At 41.9% G+C, this 21,705-nt stretch overlaps 1 protein-coding gene across 1 annotated transcript in view; it reads right to left on the bottom strand.

Moving 5' to 3' along the window:
• Nucleotides 1-21,705, bottom strand: part of ZC3H7A (zinc finger CCCH-type containing 7A) — a 139,112-nt gene that overhangs the window by 103,879 nt on the left and 13,528 nt on the right. Inside the window, exons 2-5 of the mRNA XM_085891973.1 lie at nucleotides 12,455-12,531; nucleotides 11,160-11,199; nucleotides 1,027-1,224; nucleotides 762-920 (exon numbers count right to left, since the gene is read on the bottom strand). Coding sequence (XP_085748099.1) covers nucleotides 762-920; nucleotides 1,027-1,224; nucleotides 11,160-11,199; nucleotides 12,455-12,522 — 465 coding nt within the window. The 5' untranslated portion in view covers nucleotides 12,523-12,531. The remainder of the gene's footprint in view (nucleotides 1-761; nucleotides 921-1,026; nucleotides 1,225-11,159; nucleotides 11,200-12,454; nucleotides 12,532-21,705) is intronic.

The following is a 21,705-nucleotide window of genomic DNA, read 5'->3' as shown; positions in this document are numbered from 1 at the left end:
TAGTCTGAAATTCTCAGCATTATTGGAATCTCTCGGCAGGAGGCCAAGCCCCAAGTTCTGCGACTTGCCCACCTAAGAAAGATTGTGGACTCAATTATATTTTGCCTTATTACAACATTTCTTCCCCTAATCCATGTGTCCCTCCAGAACCACAACATCCCATTACTCCCGCCAATTCCAAACAGAACACTCAGGTCCACTCCTTCGTACCTCCATCTCATGTGTGAAAAACACCTCCAACCCTTTGTCACCTCAAGTTCTCTCCGTTACTTAACCCTGGTCTCTTCTACTCTTGCTGATCCACTCCCCCACCACCCATCCTTTCTGCCACAGCCCACAATCTCACTGCTCCTCTTCTGTCCTATTTCACTTTACAAGTGTAGATTTCAATATACAGTTCCCTTTTTCTACACTTATTTCAAAGTGAAAGCAAGGGTCTAAATAGTGTTAAAACTGATGTGTGCAACAACATCACTTCAACAACGTTCCCACAGAATAGCATTTTTTTTGATACAAGCACCCAATTTCATGTGTTTGTGGAGAATTTTAGTTAACCAACAAAAAGGTATGGTCATTCAAAAATAATTGGGGTGATCAAAGGAGGAACATTATTGGAGCCCTGCTAAAAGACTGAAAAATCTGTGAAAAGTAGGTGGAAGCAAAGTAAATTCAAGCTGGTCCCCTTCCCCTCACTAACCCATAAGTTAAGAAAAAATATTTAGGTAGAATACTTTGCATTGGCAAGGAGAGGTAATGCTGACCTGTGGAAGAAGCAAGGCACAAACTACAATATCATCATAGGCCTCTTTGTGGTTCTGCAGTGCACTAAGTGCCCAGGCCTTGCGGTACAGTGCTCGTACATTCCTTGAATTCTTCTGCAGAGCCTCTGTGGCCTCAGTAAGAACTTCTGTGGGATCACCCTAAGAGAAATAAGAGAAGTAGTAAGCAAATTGGGTGTGAAAAAATAAAAAGGAAAGATGATGCACACCACATTTGTAAGAAAGGAAAGAGAGCAAAGTGTCACACCAAGCGGAGGTAGCAAGCTGCACGGTTGGCATGCAGCTTCTCATTCGCTGAAGATGGACACCCGATGCCCTCGCTTGCCATGTAGTCCAGAAGTTGCAGTGCCTCTTGGTACTGGGATAGAGCTTGCAATAGTTGATCTTCATGATACAATGAGTCAGCTTCCCCCCAAAGCAGACACAGCAAGCGACGCATGAAAGCCTGAAAAATAAAAAAACAATTTTTAAAAATTATCCCCGTGTGGGGGTGACGGTCATCTCTATAATGTTTTTTACTATCATAATCAATGAACCGTTGCCAGATCTACTATACTAAAAAGATAGAATATGTTTGTATGTACGTTTGTTCGTCCTTTATAGGCGGCTGAACCGTTGGATGGAACGAGATGAAACTTGGCATGAGTGATCCTTGGGATATGAGAACTGACATGGGGGGGGGTCAAGTTCAAGGTCAAAGGTCACGGGGTCAAGGGTTCAAGGTCACCGGGTCAATTTCATCCGATCAAGACGGGACCAACGCCATTCGACAGATAATCAAAATTAAATGACAGTTGATTGACGACATTCACTTCCGACTTCCGGTTTTCGAGTTATGACGTCATAAATTGACTAAAACGTCAATTTTTCATGTTTGTTTGTCCTTTATAGACGGCCAAACTGTTGGATAGAATGAGATGAAACTTGGCATATGTGATCCTTGGAAACGGACATAAGGGGATCAAGGTCAAGGTCAAAAGTCACTGGGTCAAGGTCACCGGATAACGCCAATTTTTCAATTTCATCCGATCGAGACGGGACCAACGCCATTCAAAAGATAACTGTGGGCGGGTACTTTGCGAGTATCTCCTAAAATGACAGACTAGGTTTTGAAAATGGCGACTTTCACAACTTTCGTGACCTTGACCCTGACCTCAAATCCGGGGAAAAATATGTCGTTGGGTTTCACTTATCGACCTCTACCCACATACCAAATTTCATCAAGATCGGAAGTAAAAAGTTTTCTTTGTACCGGGAGGTATTTTTGAGCATCTTCCAGGTTACGTGGCGGCCAAACGGGACGGAAATTCAAAAATGTGTCTGGTTAGATACAAGATAATATTTTTTACTATCATAATCAATAAAAAGTTGCCGAATATCTTGTAGAATGGCAGACTAGATAGGTTTTGAAAATGGCGATTTTTATAACTTACGTGACCTTGACCCTGACCTTGAACCCGGACAAAAGTTATATCGTTGTGCAACACTCATCGACCTCTACCCACATACTAAGTTTCATCAAGATCGAAAAGAAAAATAGTTGACGGACGGATGGACATTTGGTCTGGCTACATTAGGTCATCTCTACCGAGATGACCTAAAAAGGACTACAACATTGTATGGTAATAAAACCCCTCAAAAGTGCACATAAACCAGCAATACCACAGACTCCTTAACAACCCAATTATTCCCATCTTATCGGGATGGCCGGGGAAAGTTTTTGCCTGCATTTCATTAACTTGCTGGATTAAGGCTAATCAGACTTAATCTGACTGAAGGTGGCAGGAATTTGGAATAAATCCAGGGTGCCGATGAAAACTCGCTACGCTTTGCTGAACACCATGGGATTCAATGAATGTGAGCAGAAGGTCCCCAGTTTAAGGTCTACCCAAAGGACGGCATACTCAATGCAATGCCCTGCCTGTGAAGAACCAACCCGACAGTTTATCGTCAGGTCATCACACCCATACTTGACAGCACAAATGTATATGGGCTCCCTCTGCACCATACTGTCAGATTACATGTACAGTATTTAAAGTAGTAATACAATATTTATTATGGGCGGGAGGAAATCCTCACTGAGAAGTAAATAAGTAAAGAAGAAAATAGAGAAAAGATATCAAAATGAAAATAAAAAGGGAGATCATCTGAGAAATATTTATTACAAAATATACACTGCGATGAAAAAGTCTAAACATTTTGCATTTTTCTATTCTGAATAATAAGGAAACTAAAACTTTGTGTTCAATGCAAATACACTTTTATGAAAAATAACATCCTATTCTAAGAACCAAATTTACACACAAACAGCGAGTATGTCGACTCCGTTACTTCAAAACCAATGAAATTCCTCGAGGGACACTAAAATAATTTTGTTATAAACTCTTGTGGAATGGTGTTCCATGCTTCATAGAAGACCTTCCAAAGATAAATCAAAGTTGCTGGGATTATCTTTCCTTTGTCCAAATAGTTCCATGCAGCTTCAATGATATCGAGATCTGGATTTGAATTGGCCATTCCACGTGTTGAAGGACTCCAGCCAGCTTCCTCTTTCTTTTGCAAATAAGTTGTAATTATTCCAGCTGGCATTTTGAATCTTAATATTGCCCTAAGATAAAGTTTGGCCAACTACAATGGATCCAAATTTGTTTTAACCTTGTTGCAGTCAATATACCATCAATTTTCCAACATAACTTGAGGATAGGCACCCCCAAAAACTTGAATTGAACCTCCTCCATGCTTAATATGCAACTTAAAAAATGATGTAATCCACTCCAGAATGCTCGGCATTCATGCACATAAACCTAGCAGCAATGGTCACTGGGGCAGGGAACGTATACCATGTATGCCAAATGAGGATCGTTACCTAAAATAGTTCACAAAGCTTCGAAAAGAAGCCAAAAATACTTGGAAAAAGTATCCGAGAGAAAGGAGTGTGCATTTGCACAAAATATTTGGAGAACCCTCCAATTAACTCGCCCAAAAATGATATCTTTCAGCCCATACTGCAAAAACTCCTGACGATGTGGGCCCGTGCAAGGCATGTGGACGGACTGTGGATCAGCTTGTGTGAACATGGCAGGCTTGGCGATTTATTTAATGGCTTCTGGAATATACAGAGACAAGACAGAAGTAAATGGACACCATGATTTTTAAAGAATTTATTTATTTAACATTTGAAGAACATTTGATCCATTTTTAGCTCGCCTGTTCGAAGAACAGAGAGCTATAGCGATACCCCCGGCGTGAGCGTGAGCGTCAGCGTGAGCGTGAAAATGTTAAAGTTTTTGGTGCAAGTTATTTCCTTTCTAATGTTTTTATCTACCACACTATTTTTTACTGATTATAATATACAAATACATATATTGCTTTAAAATTATTTGGATCAGACTTCAATGCAATGCTTTATAAAAAAATATTATTAGACTAGTTAGAAATACACTAGTACTTGGTAGGCTTGCCATTTGCAGATTTTAATGCTTTTACTCTTTCAAGTAAAGAACTAACGAGTTCCGAAATTTTCTCTTGTGGGATTTCTGCCCAGGCTTCACGCAAACAGTTTTGCAATTCTGCCCGTGATGTTGGTTTCCTGGACTTTTTCCGCACAGCTCGATCCAATATGGCCCAGAGGTGTTCAATGGGATTCATGTCAGGAGACCGACTTGGCCATGGAAGTCGTTCGATACCTTTTCTGTTCTGCCACTCTTTGGTCTTTTTTGCAGTGTGGCATGGAGCTCCATCTTCCATGAACAGTGTTGTTTTTGACCATCTGACCAGTGGAGAAGATGAGAAGTCCATCCTCAAGGATATAAATGTATATCATAGAGTTGATGTTGCCAACATACTCCACAAGCTCTGACCAACCAACACTCCAGATTGCTCGCCACACCATCATTGAAAATATACCATCAGAGATGGGGAATCCCCCGCCATTGAATGAAAAAGGTCATACATATTCCAGATAATGAGGGAGGTGAATTGGAAACAAGACACCATTTGGTAATCATCTCGAAAAAGTTCCCCAGGGGTGAGGAACGTAGTAACCAAAAATAATTGAAATCAGATAAGCGGTTTTCCATTTATTACAAAAAACATTTTTTCAAGATGGCCGTCCCAGTCGGCCATCTTGGATCCGGCCATGCCCAAAATCAATAGGGTTCTTCCTTTTCAGGTGGTACATGTGTGACTCAAATTTGAAATCGATATGGCGAAAAAACTGGGGCGGCCATCTTGGATCCGGCCACGACCAAAATCAATAGGGTTCTTCCTTTTCAGCTGGTACATGTGTGACCCGAATTTCAAATGGATATGGCGAACAGTTTATGAATTATCGCACTCACAGCTATAAATGTTGACGCTGCCCCAGTCGGCCATCTTGGATCTGGCCATGCCCAAAATCAATAACGTTCTTCCTTTTCAGGTGGTTCATGTGTGACCCAAATTTCAAATCGATATGGCAAACAGTTTATGAGTTATCGCACTCACAGCTATAAATGTTGACGCACGGACGGACGGACGCCCGGGGTGACAACAATATCCCCCTTCCGCCACGCGACAGGGGATAAAAACTCGAGTGAGCTCCCTTCGATGTATTTTTTTTTTTTTTTAAACGACCTAATAATAATATTTAAACTCGTGTGACCTACCTTCGTTGTGTTTTTTAACTTGACGTAATAATATTTAAACTTGTGTGAGCTACCTTTGTTGTGTTTAACTTGACGTAATAATATTTATATTCGAGTGAGCTCCCTTCGTTGTGTTTTTTTTTTAAACTTGACGTAATAATATTTAAACTCGTGTGAGCTACCTTCATTGTGTTTAACGTGACGTAATAATATTTAAACTCGAGTGAGCTTCCTTCATTGTATTTTTGTTAACTTGATGTAATAATATTTAAACTCGAGTGAGTTACCTTTATTGTGTTTTTTTTTTAACTTGACGTAATAATATTTAAACTCGAGTGAGCTACTTTCGTTGTGTTTTTTTTTAAACTTGACGTAATAATATTTAAACTCATGCGAGCTACCTTCCTTGTGTTTAACTTGACGTTATAATATTTAAACTCGAGTGAGCAACCTTCATTGTGGTTTTTAACTTGACGTAATAATATTTAAACTCATGCGAGCTACCTTCCTTGTGTTTAACTTGACGTTATAATATTTAAACTCGAGTGAGCAACCTTCATTGTGGTTTTTAACTTGACGTAATAATATTTAAACTCGTGTGAGCCACCTTCGTTGTGTTTAACTTGACGTAATAATATTTAAACTCGTGTGAGCTACCTTCCTTGTATTTTTTTAACTTGATGTAATAATATTTAAACTCGTGTGAGCTACCTTCGTTGTGTTTAACTTGACGTAATAATATTTAAACTCGTGTGAGCTACCTTGCTTGTGTTTTTTTAACTTGATGTAATAATATTTAAACTCGTGTGAGCTTGCTTCATTGTGTTTAACGTGACGTAATAATATTTAAACTCGAGTGAGCTTCCTTCGTTGTATTTTTTTTAACTTGATGTAATAATATTTAAACTCGAGTGAGCTGCCTTCGTTGTGTTTTTTTAACTTGACGTAATAATATTTAAACTCGTGTGAGCTACCTTCCTTGTGTTTAACTTGACGTAATAATATTTAAAAATATACCATCAGAGATGGGGAATCCCCTGCCATTGAATGAAAAAGGTCATACATATTCCAGATAATGAGGGAGGTGAATTGGAAACAAGACACCATTTGGTCATCATCTCAAAAAAGTTCCCCAGGGGTGAGGAACGTAGTAACCAGAAATAATTTAAATCAGATAAGCGGTTTTCCATGTATTACAAAAAACATTTTTTTCAAGATGGCCATCCCAGTCGGACATCTTTGATCCGGCCATGCCCAAAATCAATAGGGTTCTTCCTTTTCAGGTGGTACATGTGTGACTCAAATTTCAAATCGATATGGCGAAAAAAACTTTTGTTCAAGATGGCCGTCCCAGTCGGCCATCTTGGATCGGCCACGCCCAAAATCAATGGGGTTCTTCCTTTTCAGGTGGTACATGTGTGACCCGAATTTCAAATCGATATGGCGAACAGTTTATGAGTTATCGCACTCACAGCTATAAATGTTGACGCCGCCCCAGTCGGCCATCTTGGATCCGGCCACGCCCAAAATCAATAGGGTTCTTCCTTTTCAGGTGGTACATGTGTGACTCAAATTTAAAATCGATATGGCAAAAAAACATTTTTTTCAAGATGGCCATCCCAGTCGGCAATCTTGGATCCGGCCATGCCCAAAATCAATAGGGTTCTTCCTTTTCAGGTGGTACATGTGTGACCCAAATTTCAAATCGATATGGCGAACAGTTTATGAGTTATCGCACTCACAACTATAAATGTTGACGCCCGGACGGACGGACAGCCGGACGCCCTGGGTGACAATATCCCCCTTCCGCCACGCGGCGGGGGATAAAAACACCGTGTTTGACAGTTGGTTGCAATCAGTTCAAATAGAACTCTTGACTGGGAAGTGTCCAGACCCATACGCGTCCACAGTCAGAAAATTGAGCAAATTGGGACTCATCTGAAAAAAATGAGTTTGCCAAAACTCCAAGGGTCTGGTGGCCATCTCATCAGGCCACTTCTTTCTCCTTTGAATGTTGGCTGGTCAAATAAGAGGTTTTCTCCTAGCTGCTCTCCCATAGTGGCCCAGTTGAGGAAGGTACCACACGGCAGTTCTTGAGCTAACCCCACCTCCTCTGCAACATCTGCTGCCTTGCAATGGGGAGTTTTCTCAATTGACAGCTTGATAGCTCGAATACACCTTTCTGAGGGCCCAAGTCGACTAGAACGGGAAGCTGGGGATTCCTTGCCTTCGCTGGTGAATTGCACAATCACCCGATTGACCGAAAAAGCAGAATGCAAAGGTTACGAGTTATCTGACGCTGGCTGACTCCACTTTCCGATTGGCCAACAATTCGTCCTCTTTGAAAATCGGAAAGGTTGTGTGCTCCCTGGGCTCGAGGCATAGTTAATTGTCATACATGACCCAGGAACTCGTTTCTGCAAATAAATAGTTGAATATTAGGACAAATCGCTGAGTAAAACTTGCTTTATACAAATGAAAAGAATACATTTAAGGTGTCTATTTACTTCTGTCATGTCTGTAGTAGCTTTCAACATTGAGATCCACTTGGCCAGCTAAATCCTGACCACCTGCAGGAGACAGATCTCCATAATTGCCAGATGGTTCATGATCGGTAGAGCGAGCATTCGGAGCATTAAATAAGTGACACTCCCACGATGCACACTGAATATTTTGCCAACATAATTTTATTGACATCAACTGCCACTACAGAGTAGAGCTTCTGAGTTCCAGCAAGGGCCAGTGGATTGCTCCACTTTTAATCTAGCTCTTGTTTGCCTTGAGAAATAGCAGACTCAGGAACATGTCAGACAAATATCTTAGTGGCCTTGCTATTAACAAATTCGATAAATTCTTATGCATTTTGAATAGGTTTCCACCCAGACAGCAAGTCCAGCCAAGCCATCCTTTTAACCTCTCCACCTACCCCATCAACTGCACCTTGCCATGTGATGTGGCAAAAAAGTGCCAGTGAGCAGTGATGCCATCCCTTTTTAAGGTAGATGAAGTTTCAAAATTGGTATTTCTGCTTAAACTGGCTGACAGCACCCTCTGAGAAGAAATGTACCTTGTTGACATTCACTCGTTCCTTGAGATTTCAAGAATTTTGTTTAAGAAGGTCCATGTACTGCATACTTGTCATGTCATCGGTATTTCTGCTTAAACTGGCTGACAGCACCCTCTGAGAAGAAATGTACCTTGTTGACATTCACTTGTTCCTTGAGATTTCAAGAATTTTGTTTAAGAAGGTCCATGTACTGCATACTTGTCATGTCCAAGGTAATCTGTTACCAGAGCAAATAACTTTTTTCAACATAAGCTTTTTTGTGCCAAATTAAAACAGTAATTTGCTTGCTCGCCAAATGGGCTGACTTGATTTCATCCTGTTCATTCAATGCACAATTTTCAGCAAAGTCACACCTGAATCAGTATTTCACAAACAGCCAATGCTGAGCCCTCCATCAAATTTTGAAAAAAAAAACAGACCCTGCTGCTTCCTTTTCACAAATGTGTGGTCCAGGAACGAATCAGTTACATCTTTCAGTTCATTGAAGCAGTCAAGAACAGTTCGTTCCACCACTACTTTCTCAGCAACCCCTCTCACCACCCACTTCAAGGAATCAACTTTTGGGCAATAAAATATTTGCCAAACATGCAGTCCTCAGCCTTCTGGTCACAAACTATCTGTTTAATGAAATATCGAAATTCAGTTTGGATAGGTATGCCTTTCTCATCCAAACTTGAAAGTCCATTAGCAAGCTTGTCAGTCCATAACCATACCTTTGCCCCTCTGAAGAGGATAGAAACTGGATTGTACTGCCATGATTGGAGTTAGGCCTGCTGTGGATGCAGAGGATCTTTGATAAAAAAATTTTTGTCACAACTCTTCGTTGTGTGGGAAAACTTGATGCGTTTGGTAACGGACTGACAACTGGCATACCACCTAATTTTAAATGCTGACCTACATTTCAAAAATGTACAAATCAGATTTTTGTTTTCTTACTATGTCCAATAAATAAGATCATATCAACATCTGATACTTTGATGCATCTGCTTTGGTAAAACAGATTTTATTACAAGGGATATCCTTTATACCTGGTGTTGGCATAGTGGTTAGGGTAGCGGCTTGGGATCCAAAAGGTCCTGAGTTCAAGCCCCGTTGGCCACTTGAATTAATACACACCAGGAGGTTGACTCAGCCTGTCATCCTTCCGAGGTCGGCGAAGTGAGTACCAGTGTATACCCCGGTTAAAATAGGTGTACCACATTCCTGTGTCGTAAGAGGCGACCAGGGTTACGTCAGGAAGGGCATCCGGTGTAAAACCTGTGCCAAATCACTATGCGGATTATACGGATGATCCGCTGTGGCGACCCCTAACGGGAGAAAAAGAAGAAGGAGAAAAAGAAGAAGGAGAAAAAGAAGGAGAAAAAGAAGAAGGAGAAAAAGAAGGAGAAAAAGAAGAAGGAGAAAAAGAAGAAGGAGAAAAAGAAGAAGGAGAAAAAGAAGAAGGAGAAAAAGAAGAAGGAGAAAAAGAAGAAGGAGAAAAAGAAGAAGGAGAAAAAGAAGAAGGAGAAAAAGAAGAGAAGAAAAGAAGAGAAGAAAAGAGAAGAAGAAGAAGAAGATATCCTTCCTTCACAATTTGCATTTTTGTCATTGAGTGGAAGGGGTTAATTTAGTTTGTCTTTTCCATTCCTCATGTGCAGGTTTTTAGATTAAACCACATGAATGAATTCATAAACTAGATTATATTTGTAAAAGAATGATACCAAACAAGACAGTATTCATGTTATTTTGAAAAACAACCCTGTGGTTGACATTCATATGGAGGAATTGCCCCATCATGATAAATATGCAGCATGGGGCAGCCTTCACATGAATTTGGTGGTCTATCAATATATATATATATATATATATATATATATATATATATATATATATATATATATATATATATATATATATATATATATATATATATATACATACATATATATATATATACATATACATATACATACATACTGCTGTCTAGCCAAGGTTATGTGGACTTCATTTTGAAGATGATGTCTTCACCCTTTTAACAATGTCAGAGAGGCTACAGTTTGTTCAACTTGCACTGTTACTTCAATAAGCAAAGTATCGTTTGAGTTTGAAAGATTGCTAATACGTCATGAGGATCACTTTCCCATGTTACTGTGAAAAGGTAATGAATCCAATGATAACATAGGGTGTTCAAAAAGTTGTATGAACAAGACACTCACAATAGCTCTGGATGTGCCAAAGCATATATTTTCCACATACATTCGGAGTATCTCATTCCGAGAACTTTTGAACACTTACTTAAAGAAAGATAAGTAGCCCAACAATAAAGTCTTAATTTTTGCTTCAGAGATCAAAATACTGCACAATGAAGTTAAGAATAACTTGAATGATCTGTCATTGCTGATGGACTTTGGCTTTCCTGCTTCAGAAAGACTGCTTGCAAATTCCACCTATCTTCTTTGAACTTTCAACATGATTAACTGTAATCTGTCATCTGGCTCCTACATGAGCCTATACTTTGTACACAATAAAAATAGACATGTGCAAGATGATTATATGTGCAATGGAAAAGCCCAACAAATCTTTGAAAAAGGTGAGGAAAGGTTACGAACTATAGTCAATCATTTTATATTTTAAAGCAGACTGTTCAGGTACTGCCAGGATTCATAGCATTTCAGATTACGCATCAGACCAGAAGGCATGCGATGTTACCTCGTACTGTTCCTCGGTGCCTTCAAACGGGACTGGAGAACTGCAGAGGAAGACAATAAAGCAAAGAGATGAAACAAATTAACTGGAAAGTGAGCAACAATATCCACCAATAGTGAAACAAAAAAAGTATTTATCAAAGAAAACAAAGGTTCTGTACCAGAATCCATATTAAAAGTTGAACAGCACTTAGGGGAGTGCATACCTCCACCAGGTTGAACAGTTTAAGTTATGTATCCCACTGATAGGACGGATCTACATCCACAACTTAACCAAAATCCGATCGGCGTATTCTTGTTGCTTACTCAACTCATCCACCAAGTTTTGTCATAACCCGTCCACAAATGTTTGAAAAATCATGCTATATGGATCGTTTTTGGCCCTCTCAATAACGAAGAATTACTTTGAAAACTAAAATTTTTTGATCGTATCCAGATCAGTACCTTCACCAAAATTGAAACAATTGATCCTGGTCACACACCCAACCTGCCCACCAAGTTCTGTTTAAATCCGTCCATAACTTTTTGAGACATCGTGCTATACTGTACAGTGCAGTATGTCGTTTTTGGCCCTATCCCTCAATGGTGAAGGATCACTTAAAAAATAAATTATAGGATCCGGATCCGGATCTTCACCAAAATCTAATCAATTCGTCCTTGGCATAACCCAACCTGTCCACCAAGTTTCGTCCAAATCCATCCACAACATTTTGATACATCAGGCTCACAGACTACAGGGTGGCCCATAAAGTCTGGAAACATTGGCGAATATACATTATAAATGGTTTATTGACATTACATTACAATACATGACATGTTCAATGACATTCCATGACATGTTCAACGTGTTGTCCCTCATGAGAAATGCAAATTTCAATGCGCTGTGCAAAATTGCAATGAACGCAGTGCATTAACACAGCATTTCCATCAATCCCTGCACATACATCCGTGATGCGTTGCCTCAGATGATTGGTGTCTGATTTTCACTGAACAAACCTGCACCTTCAGCATACCCCAGAAGAAGTAATCAAGGGGGTTCAGATCTGGCGAGCGTGCAGCCCACTCCACAGGGCCACGTCGTCCAATTCAGTTTGGGAGATTATCATGCAACCAAACTGTAACGTAATTACATAATATTATCGATGTTTCCAGACTTTATGGCCACCCTGTATAAACAAAATGACTGTATTGAAGCTACACCACATTAATCCCCCTTGCAGAGGGACAGTTTTTCATTTTCCTAGTTTTACAAAGCACAGGAGACAAACTCACAAAAAAATGAAAACCAGAAACACTCACGATAAAAAGGCCAGGCCTTCTCTGATGAACCTTTGCCGATCGGACCTCGTGGAATCCATTGCTGCCATAACATCCAACTGTTGGGATCAGGCATATTTGGCAAAACTATATAAACATGCCTCAGAATGAGCACAAACGAGAACAAACAAACAAAACGAGCCTCGACAGTGTATACAAAATAAAATAAAATAACAATACAAATAATGGCCAAACATCAAGAATGATTCCCCAAAATGCAAACAAACAAAAAACACAAAGACCCTGTAGGCTCCATTTATCACATGGGAGTCATGGCAATTTAGATGAATGTAAAGTCAGGGTTAGACAGAGAAAATAATGCCATAGGAGATGAGTTGGTGATGAGACAGGTCATTAAAATACATGCTGGCAACAATGACTAATGCTGTGCCCAAAATAAATATAACCAATCAATCAATGTCCCCAACAGGTATAGTGAATAATAATAAAAAAGAAACATTGACACCCAGTTCCAGAAAGTCGCATCTGACTTCTGGTGACAATCCATGATCAGATTTCTCCAAATATCCCGATCCTATACTGCTTCCCAAAGCTCAGGTAGAGACAGCTTGGTTGCAGCCTTTACTCCATTCATCCAGCACACACAAGGTCTGCCTCTTCATCTTCTTCCTTCAACCATACCCAGCAAGGTTGATTTCTCCAGACTTTCTTTTTATGGACACATTATGTGTCCAAAGTATGACAGTTTCTGTTTTGGCATCAGCACTTCGAATGTGTAGGTAGTGTAAAAAACAGAAAAAGGAAACACTTGAGTAAATGAGGGAAACCAAGTACAGTATATTGAAAGCAATGGCCACACACACAGGTGTGGCTCATATATTAAGAAAATAACATCCCAACATGCTTATGTCATGTATAAAAATGTTGCACAGGCCTGGTTGCCGATAGTTATGGCTGGCATGGCTGCAAGAAGAGACTTCAGTGACTTTGAAAGAGGGGTGTTTGTTGTGGCATGTTTGGCAGGAGCTTCAGTGACAAAGACAGCTCAACGTGCTGTTACATAAGCAACGGTGTCTCAGGTGATGTCGGCATGGAACTCCGAGGGAAAGACATCAGCAAAGGGCAACAGTGGGCAGAAGCACATACTCCAGGATCATTAAATCAAAGCATTAATTTAAAGTGCAAGGCAAAGCAGGCGAACAACTGGAGATCAATTGACTGTAAATTTAAACCTGGGGCACGAGCAGCTGCTTTCATCAAAAAAGGTCCGACGAGAACTCCACAAAGCGAGATATCATAGTCGGGCTGCAGTGCATAAAACTGCACATCATACCTGGCAATGAATGTTTGCAAATCCAGTGGAGCAAAGAGCATGGGCAATGGACTACCGAGCAGTGGAGAAACGTGTTATGGTCAGATGAATCATCCTTCACCATGTTCTCGACAAACGGACGTGTGCACATGTGGTGCCAACCTAAATAACCTTACAACCCTGAGTGCTTGGTTCCAGTGGTTCTGTAATGTTGTACGGCCAATTTTACAAGCAGAGTTTGGGTGCAGTAATTCCTTTAGAAGGCAAGGTCAATGTGAATTGCTACTTAAATGGTACTGCGTGGTCTTCATCCCATGTTGGAGCATTTCTTTCCTACCAGGAGGGGTGTATTCCAGGATGACAATGCCCCATCGACAGAGCACGTGTGGTCACCCAATGGTTTCATGAGCATGACACTGATGTTATCCATACGTCATGGCCTTCTCAGTCACCACATCTGAACCCAATCGAGCATTTATGGGATATTCTGGAACGATGCCTGAGACAGTGTTTTCCACCTCCATCAAACATGTGAGTTGATTGACTTTCTCGTGGTAGAATGGTGCTGCATTCCTCCTGCAGAATTCCAGATGCTGGTGGACTCCATGCCACAGTGCATACAGGCCGTACTGGCTGCACGTGGTGGTCTAATGCACTATTAAGTGATTTGACATTGGTATTTCCATATTTTTTTTGTCCATAGTGGACACATTATATCTGTACATAGTGGTCTAATTTCTTCAAGCACCGATTTGTTTGTTACCCTTGCCAGAGGAGAGGGTATTGCATTTGGATCCCTTTGTTTGTCTGTCTGTCTGTCTGTGTTTATGTCCACACAGAACTTTAGTGTTTTTCTCCGCAACCGCTTGTCGGATCGAGACGAAATTTTCACGATCGGAGCGACTTCTCATGTAGAATGTTGTAATTATAATGATGAAGTCATATGCCACATAATGTGGCAGCCATGTTGGAAAAACAGAAAAACTTTTGACCTCTGTCTCTGAAACCACACGAAGGAAAAAATTGAAACTTGGCACACGGCAAGTACTCCTCATGAGGAATAAGTGTGATTTTTTATTTTTGTGACATTATAGGTGCCTTCGGTATGACATCACAATTGCATATGCAGAACACAATACATGCGATCAGTATGAAACTTTTTGAGGGTCATCCAGGGATAAATTGGTCCACAGAAGAAAAAACAAAAGACGACATCATCGGTCACATGATTCGGCTGCAATATTGTTAAAAATAATAATAATAATAATAAATAAATAATTCAAAACTCTTGTCTGAAATGGCTGAACAAATTGAGGCAAAACTTTACACATATGACTGCCTATCCACAAGGAACAAAACATTCACACATATGTCATAGGTCACATGGTTTGGCAGCCATATTGGATTTACCCTAAAACCTATTAAAAAAAAAATCTTCTTCTCCTGAACAGCTGGACAGATAGAGGGGAGACTTCACACAAATATTCCCTAAGCCTTGGGGATGGCAGGATATTGACGAATAATTGATAAATCACATGGTCTGGCAGCCATATTGGATTAAGCAAAAAATCTAAAAAAAAAAAAAAAATCCTCTTGAACCGCTTCATCGATTGACGTGAAACTTCACAATTATGATCTAGTATCGATATTTTTAAAATTTCAACCTGATAGGATGCATGGTCTGGCAGCCAGAATTATTTAATTTTTTGATCTGGGTTCTTTTTGATTTTTGAATAAGGCTCACTTGACTGCGTGTGGCTGGGGTTGAGGGTGGATGAGTAGCATCTGAAACCTGAATCCTATCCAGGTTCCTCCTGATGACTTCATCTTTGCTCTTTGTTTGTTCAGGTTCCTTCTGATGACTCCAATGCAGGACTGTACCTATTTGGTCTTCCATTTGATTTGAATCAACCTTATTTTAATCCCATTCCAAATTCAATAATAATAAACGTCATAGGTCAGGGTCAAGTGTCCATTCAAAGCAGGACGTCTTGGTACCCAGTCATCACTGCGAGCAGTTATAAAGTGGCAATTCCAGTTATGTCAATAATTAATGACGTAACAGACCAGTACACAAGCACCATACAACACTACACAAACACCACTCAAAACAAATTCTGGTGAGGGTCTGCAATCTCTGATTGCTCTTTTTCTTATTGCAGTCGATGGAACTTTTAGACATTAGTCTCCAACACCACATTTCAAAACTGTGAACCACCTTCCTTTAAGCCTGGTGTTGGCTTAATGGTTAGGGTGGCTGGCTTAAGATCCTTGGGTCTTGAGTTCAAGCCCCTGTTGAATTAACACCAAGTAGAGTTGATTCAGCCTGTCATCCTTATGAGATTGGCAAAATGAGTACCAGTGTGCTAGTAGAAGGGGCATTGCACCAGTGGCACAGCTGCACCCCCAGGAAAAATGATGCAGGCAAGCAGCCACAGGCTGCATATGAATAAATAAATCTTCCTTTCTTTCGTTTTCCACTGTCCGTGACTCACATTCATACATACAAGAGCATTCACCAATTCACAAGTTGACAACACTGTCAAAAACAAATTAAAGTGGAAAAGTTTGGAAAGGGAAATACCTGTAGTTTTCCAAATGCTCTCCAACAGCATTAATTTGGGGTCATTCCCCACCCCCCACCCAAAAATCAGAGGGTGAGGGGAAACCCCCCCCCTCACTTAACTCTATCCTTCCCACACCCCCTCCCTTTAATGTAATCTCAAGGCCTGAGAGCAATTTAAAGGGGGAAGGAGGAGGGCGAGGAAGGGAGACACAGTCATGACAGATAAATATCAATTAGGGTGACGACTTTATACCCGAGCATGCTTAGGATTTACTCCTCAATGATGGAACTCTGCCTTTTAAAATTCGCACGTCAACCACTATTTAAAAAAATCTCTTCAAAAGTTCTATCTAATTCAAAAATGTCATTTTCTGTCTGTGTGTAACACCAATCATGCCAAAACTACTGGGCCAATTGCCACCAAACTTGACACATGGACAAAGTTCGACCTCATGGTGAACATGGGCTGCTCGATTTCAGCTGTAGTCACAGGGGTTTGGGAGGGAAGGGAGACAAAAGTTTCACGATGTAAATGTGTATCATGTAGCGCCACCCGGTATTACAAGTCAGCTGTGGAGATAACTTGCATTTTTGCACTTTACACGTCCCCAGAGTGAGACGCCCCAAAGCAAACCTCCACTAATCAGAGGAGGAAGGGGAAAGAGTGGGGTGGGAGTCCGGAGGGAGAGGGAATGGGAGGATGGAGCGGAATGGGTGGGATGAGGCAGGGGGACAGGTGAGATGAGACAGAGGGACGGGTGAGATGAGGGAGGGGAAGGGATAGGAGGAGGGAGGGGAAGGGGCGAGATGAGGGAGGGGAAGGAGTGAGAGGATGGACCAGGCGTTGCCCTGCAAAGCCAGGCACCTCTGCTGGTATACAGTAACCATAAGAAATGATAACACAAAGACTTGAATGTGAAATGGAAGGAAACAAAGGAGGATGTGGAAAGGTGTCTCAATTAATGTACAGAGCATGTTTCATCAAGTTATTTTTATTAGCCTGTCCCCCGCAGAGTGGAAGACGGGGTTTTGCAATCACTTCTGTGCATCTGTGTGTCTGTCCAGGCTACAACATTTTTACCATCAAATTTTCAACAACACTTTATTGTGAGAAAATTGAGAAGACAATTAACAATTTTGTTAAATTAATTTTAATTATTATTAGGTACCATTAGCCTTACAGGCTGTGGTACTCCATTGTTTCTGTTCAGATTATTTTTTGTTATTATTCTTTGTCCCATTTTGGGTCTCTTTTTTGCTCAACGATTTCCTTAAACATGTGTTTTCTCAGCAACGACATGTCCGATTGACACGAAATTTTAATCATAGATGCAACCAATCATGCAGAATTTTTAATGATGTCGTTATAGGTCACGTGGAGTGGCAGTCACGTTGGAAAAAACTTTGGATGTATTCTTTTCTGGAAGCGCTCGCTTGAAAAAATTGAAATATGGCTTGGTAGGAGGTGAATACTTTTGCAGGGCACTGTAAGTGTGTGTACGTATTGAGCGTGGTGTGGTATGCATGGTGTGTGTGGAATGTTGAGTGTGGTGTGTGTGGGTGGTTTGTTGTGGGTTTCCATGCGTTGCAGGAATGGTTTGTTGCAGGTAGCATAAAAAGTGGTGTGTTAAGTTGAGTGGTGTGTTGGGCTGACGATATGACCTTGAGTTATGCACAATCGCCTCTCGGCTGTCGAGCCGGGGTTCGAATCCCGACCCAGATCTGAACCGTCACCTGAGTCCCCCATGTTTCATCGTCAGGGTGATTCATCAGTGTGTGCCGTCCCTTGGATGGATGTTAAATAGGGGTCCCATGGATAAGCGGCCCACAATTTTAGAAAACAAAATGCACGATCAAATACAGAAAAATCAATGGGATTGATGGTGCATTATATTGTTACGTTTGAGGGGGGGGGGTATGCATTCAAAGGGTAATTAGGATGTTTAATTAGGTATGCCATGCTGTTCGAGTTTACCAGGATCTCGATGTAATAAGTAGCAATTCAGTGGTGATAAGTTGTCTAGTAAATGTTCATTTCTTCAAGGGGGGAAATGATAATTGTCACGTAATTAGATAGGGACACGGGATAGGGTAAGGGTGTCTGCGTAAACCCCTTTTAGTAGTCCCTGGAGACTGGCCGTGACGTCACAGGACAGTGCAGCGGATGGCTCCGCCCCGTGATCACGATTGGCGGAAGGCGATGGCGGTGGGCCAATAAACGGCTCGATTGAAGTGACGAGGACAGAAAGATAAAAAGGTTCTGTTCGGGGTCGAAAAGGAAGAGGAAGAAGATTACAACCAGAACGATCGTGTTTTTTTGGTGTGGTTCCCTGTGGCGGCAGAGAGCGTCCTTGTGGTTGTGCTGAATCGATCGTGTTCTTGATAGTGTCTTGGAGCCTTGCCGAGCCTCGTGCCTCACCTTGGTTGGCTCTGGGGTTCTGCTGACTCAGAGTACGGCGTCGAACGGCGGGCGGACCTGCCTCCCTCTCCTGCTCGCAACTTGGCGCCAGAACTGGTTCCCTGGCGGCTGTGAGCGGACTTGGGCCAAGACCAGGAGGTCGACAGCACCACGGTTTCTCCTGCCCCCCTGACGAGAGCAAGGCCAGCTCGTCCGACGCCGATCCAGGGACAGTTGCGTCCACACCACGGTCCAGCCTGACCACCAGAAATAGCTACGTTGTGTGTGTGTGTGTGTGTGTGTGTGTGTGTGTGTGTGTGTGTGTGTGTGTGTGTGTGTGTGTGTGTGTGTGTGTGTGTGTGTGTGTGTGTGTGTGTGTGTGTGTGTGCTTGGCGCCTTAGAGGGATTGAGAACTGTATATTCATTGGAATTGTCTGTGTTTTCCCCACGCCCGATCCCACACCATCGCGTCGAATCTCCCCGGATCCCTCTTCTTGCCGAGTCTTGTTATTTCTGGTAATAACAAAAAACAAATAAACATCATCAACTCAGTGAAAAGCGACTCGTGCCACCTTCCTCGTCCCGTTTGCGGTAGAGCGATTAGAACCGCCACGTTTGGGTTATAAACAAATAAACCGCCTCCATCGTTTCGGCTCATTCTACGTTGGCGGGACTGTTCAAGTCCCGTGGACGTCACAATATATAATTTTGGTTTTAGCCTGAGTGTTCACAGCAGAAATAGTGTGAAAATAGAGAAGGGTCACCCCTAATAAGCATTAAGCATGTTTTTGGCTCATGTATGTAATATAGGTTGCAATGGTCGATTGTATATGCACTGCCCAAATAAAGGGATGAGCCATTCACTGGATTTTTTCTATTAGTTTTGTTTTGAAGATCGTATCAAAACTATTTCTATGACAAATTACTCCCCTCACTGATAATCATCCTCAAGGAAAAAAAAAAAAGTCTCATTTGTTGGACTGTAATACATACAGTAAACACTTAATATCGAGGGTTTTAATATTGTGGACTTTGACAAATCACAGGCAACCTCTTGTGCACTGGTTCAGTTATTGCGGGGTTTAATTTTGACCAATTGCAGTTTTTGAGCTGAGTTGGGATGGTTATCTCACACCAAGAGCCTTTTGTGCATCATGCGCCGTTTCTTATCTGAAAACATGGACCAACTTCCATCCTCTCATCCAAACTCTCTCTTCCTCATAGGTGGTGACTTAATTTGTCATCATGCCAGATGGCTGGGTGTGGGTACCTCTCTCACCTGCCGTGGAACTTTAGCAAAAGACTTATGCGACTCATTGGGACTGACTCAATCGGTCAATTTCCTGACCCGGATCTCAACCAATGGTACTCCATTGCTTTTGGATCTGATTTTGATAAATTTCCCTGAAAATATCTGCTGTACTTCCTCCGCTCCAATCGTTTCTTCTGACCACGTGCTTGTCAAAGTGGACATCTCTCTGGCTTTTATCAGAGAACCACCTCAGCGCCGTCGAGTCTGACTGGCAGGATCTCCAAGCAGCCATCAAACTTAGAGACTGGTCTCCCATCGCTACTTTCTCCAACATCAACTTGTCCTGGGAATTCTTTCAATGAAACTTGCTCTCCCTCATGCACAGATTTATCCCCTCTTGTCTTCAGTTGTCCTACCCTTCCTCCCATCCATGGTTCACTGAAGCTTGTGGCGAGGCAGTTGCCATGAAACAACTTACCTTTGCCTCATGGAAAGCAAACCCAACAGAGGGTAATCTCAGAACAAGTGTGTATCTACCCTCAGGAGAGCCAGAAAACAACATCTTTCTAAGCTCCAGTGTGAAGTCTCAAACCCCTCTCCCTCCTCCAAATCTTGGTGGCATTGAATCAAATCTGTTTCTTGTGTATGTTCCCCCTTAATCCCCCCCCCCTTACCTCAAATGGCCGCACTGCTGACACAGCATGTGAAAAGGCTGAATGCCTAAACTCGGTGTTTGCATCGAAGTCTCGTGTCCGAAACCCATCGCTTTCTCTACCCACCTTATCCAGTCGCACCCAGCTGTCCCTGGACTCGGTGTGATTTTCTCCTGACAAGGTGGAGAGCATGCTGTCAAACCTCAACTCTGATTCTGCAACCGGTCCAGGCGGCATCAGCCCACATGTCCTAAAAATCTGCTTCTCTGCTCTTGCTCACCCTCTCTCTGTTCTATTCACCCTCTCATTTGTTCAAGGTCATCTGCCATCTGCTTGGAAATCAGCAAACATTACCGCCCTGCGTAAACAGGTGCAAAAATAGATCCCTGCAACTTCAGACCAATCAGCCTTCAAACAATCATCAGCAAGGTTAGGGAATTCTTCATCGCTTCAGACATTAAATCCTTCCTCTTCTGCAATGCCCTGATTTCCGATCATCAATTTGGTTTCAGAACAGGTCACCCTCCCCTGGATATGCTGCTTCTGCTCTCCCAACAATGGATGGAGGTCCTCAATGCCGGGCATAAAACCAGAGCCATATCCATGTCAAATGCTTTTGACATGGTCTGGCACCCTGCCCTGCTCACCAAACTCTCTTCCTCTGGCATCCAAAGCCATTTCCACTCATGGATCGCAGACTTCATCTCCTGTTGCAGCCAACGTGTGGCCCTAAATGGAGTTCTTTCATTCCCTCTTCCTGTCCATGCTGGAGTTCCTCAAGGTAGCGTTCTGGGCCCTGTTCTTTTTCTGGTTTTCATCAATGATCTCTCCGACCCTCTGGAAAATCCTCTTTTTCTCTTTGCTGATTACTCCACCCTCTGCCGTACCATCTGTTCCCCCTCAAACCGGCAAGCAGCAGCAGCTTCGCTCTCTGCAGATCTGGATAAAATCACAAACTGGTCCAACAAGTGGAACACATTTTTCAATCCTGACAAATCTTACACTCTCGCTATGACTCCCCGAAAGGAACGGTTGGATGACATGTTAACAACGTTAACAATGACCTGACGCTGAAGTGCAAAAAAGGATGG

Source organism: Eptatretus burgeri, chromosome 8 (assembly GCF_056783735.1).
Source record: "Eptatretus burgeri isolate ZD-2024b chromosome 8, Ebu_testis_v1, whole genome shotgun sequence".
Taxonomy (NCBI): Eukaryota; Metazoa; Chordata; class Myxini; order Myxiniformes; family Myxinidae; genus Eptatretus; species Eptatretus burgeri.
This window is presented reverse-complemented; position numbering and strand designations above follow the sequence as displayed.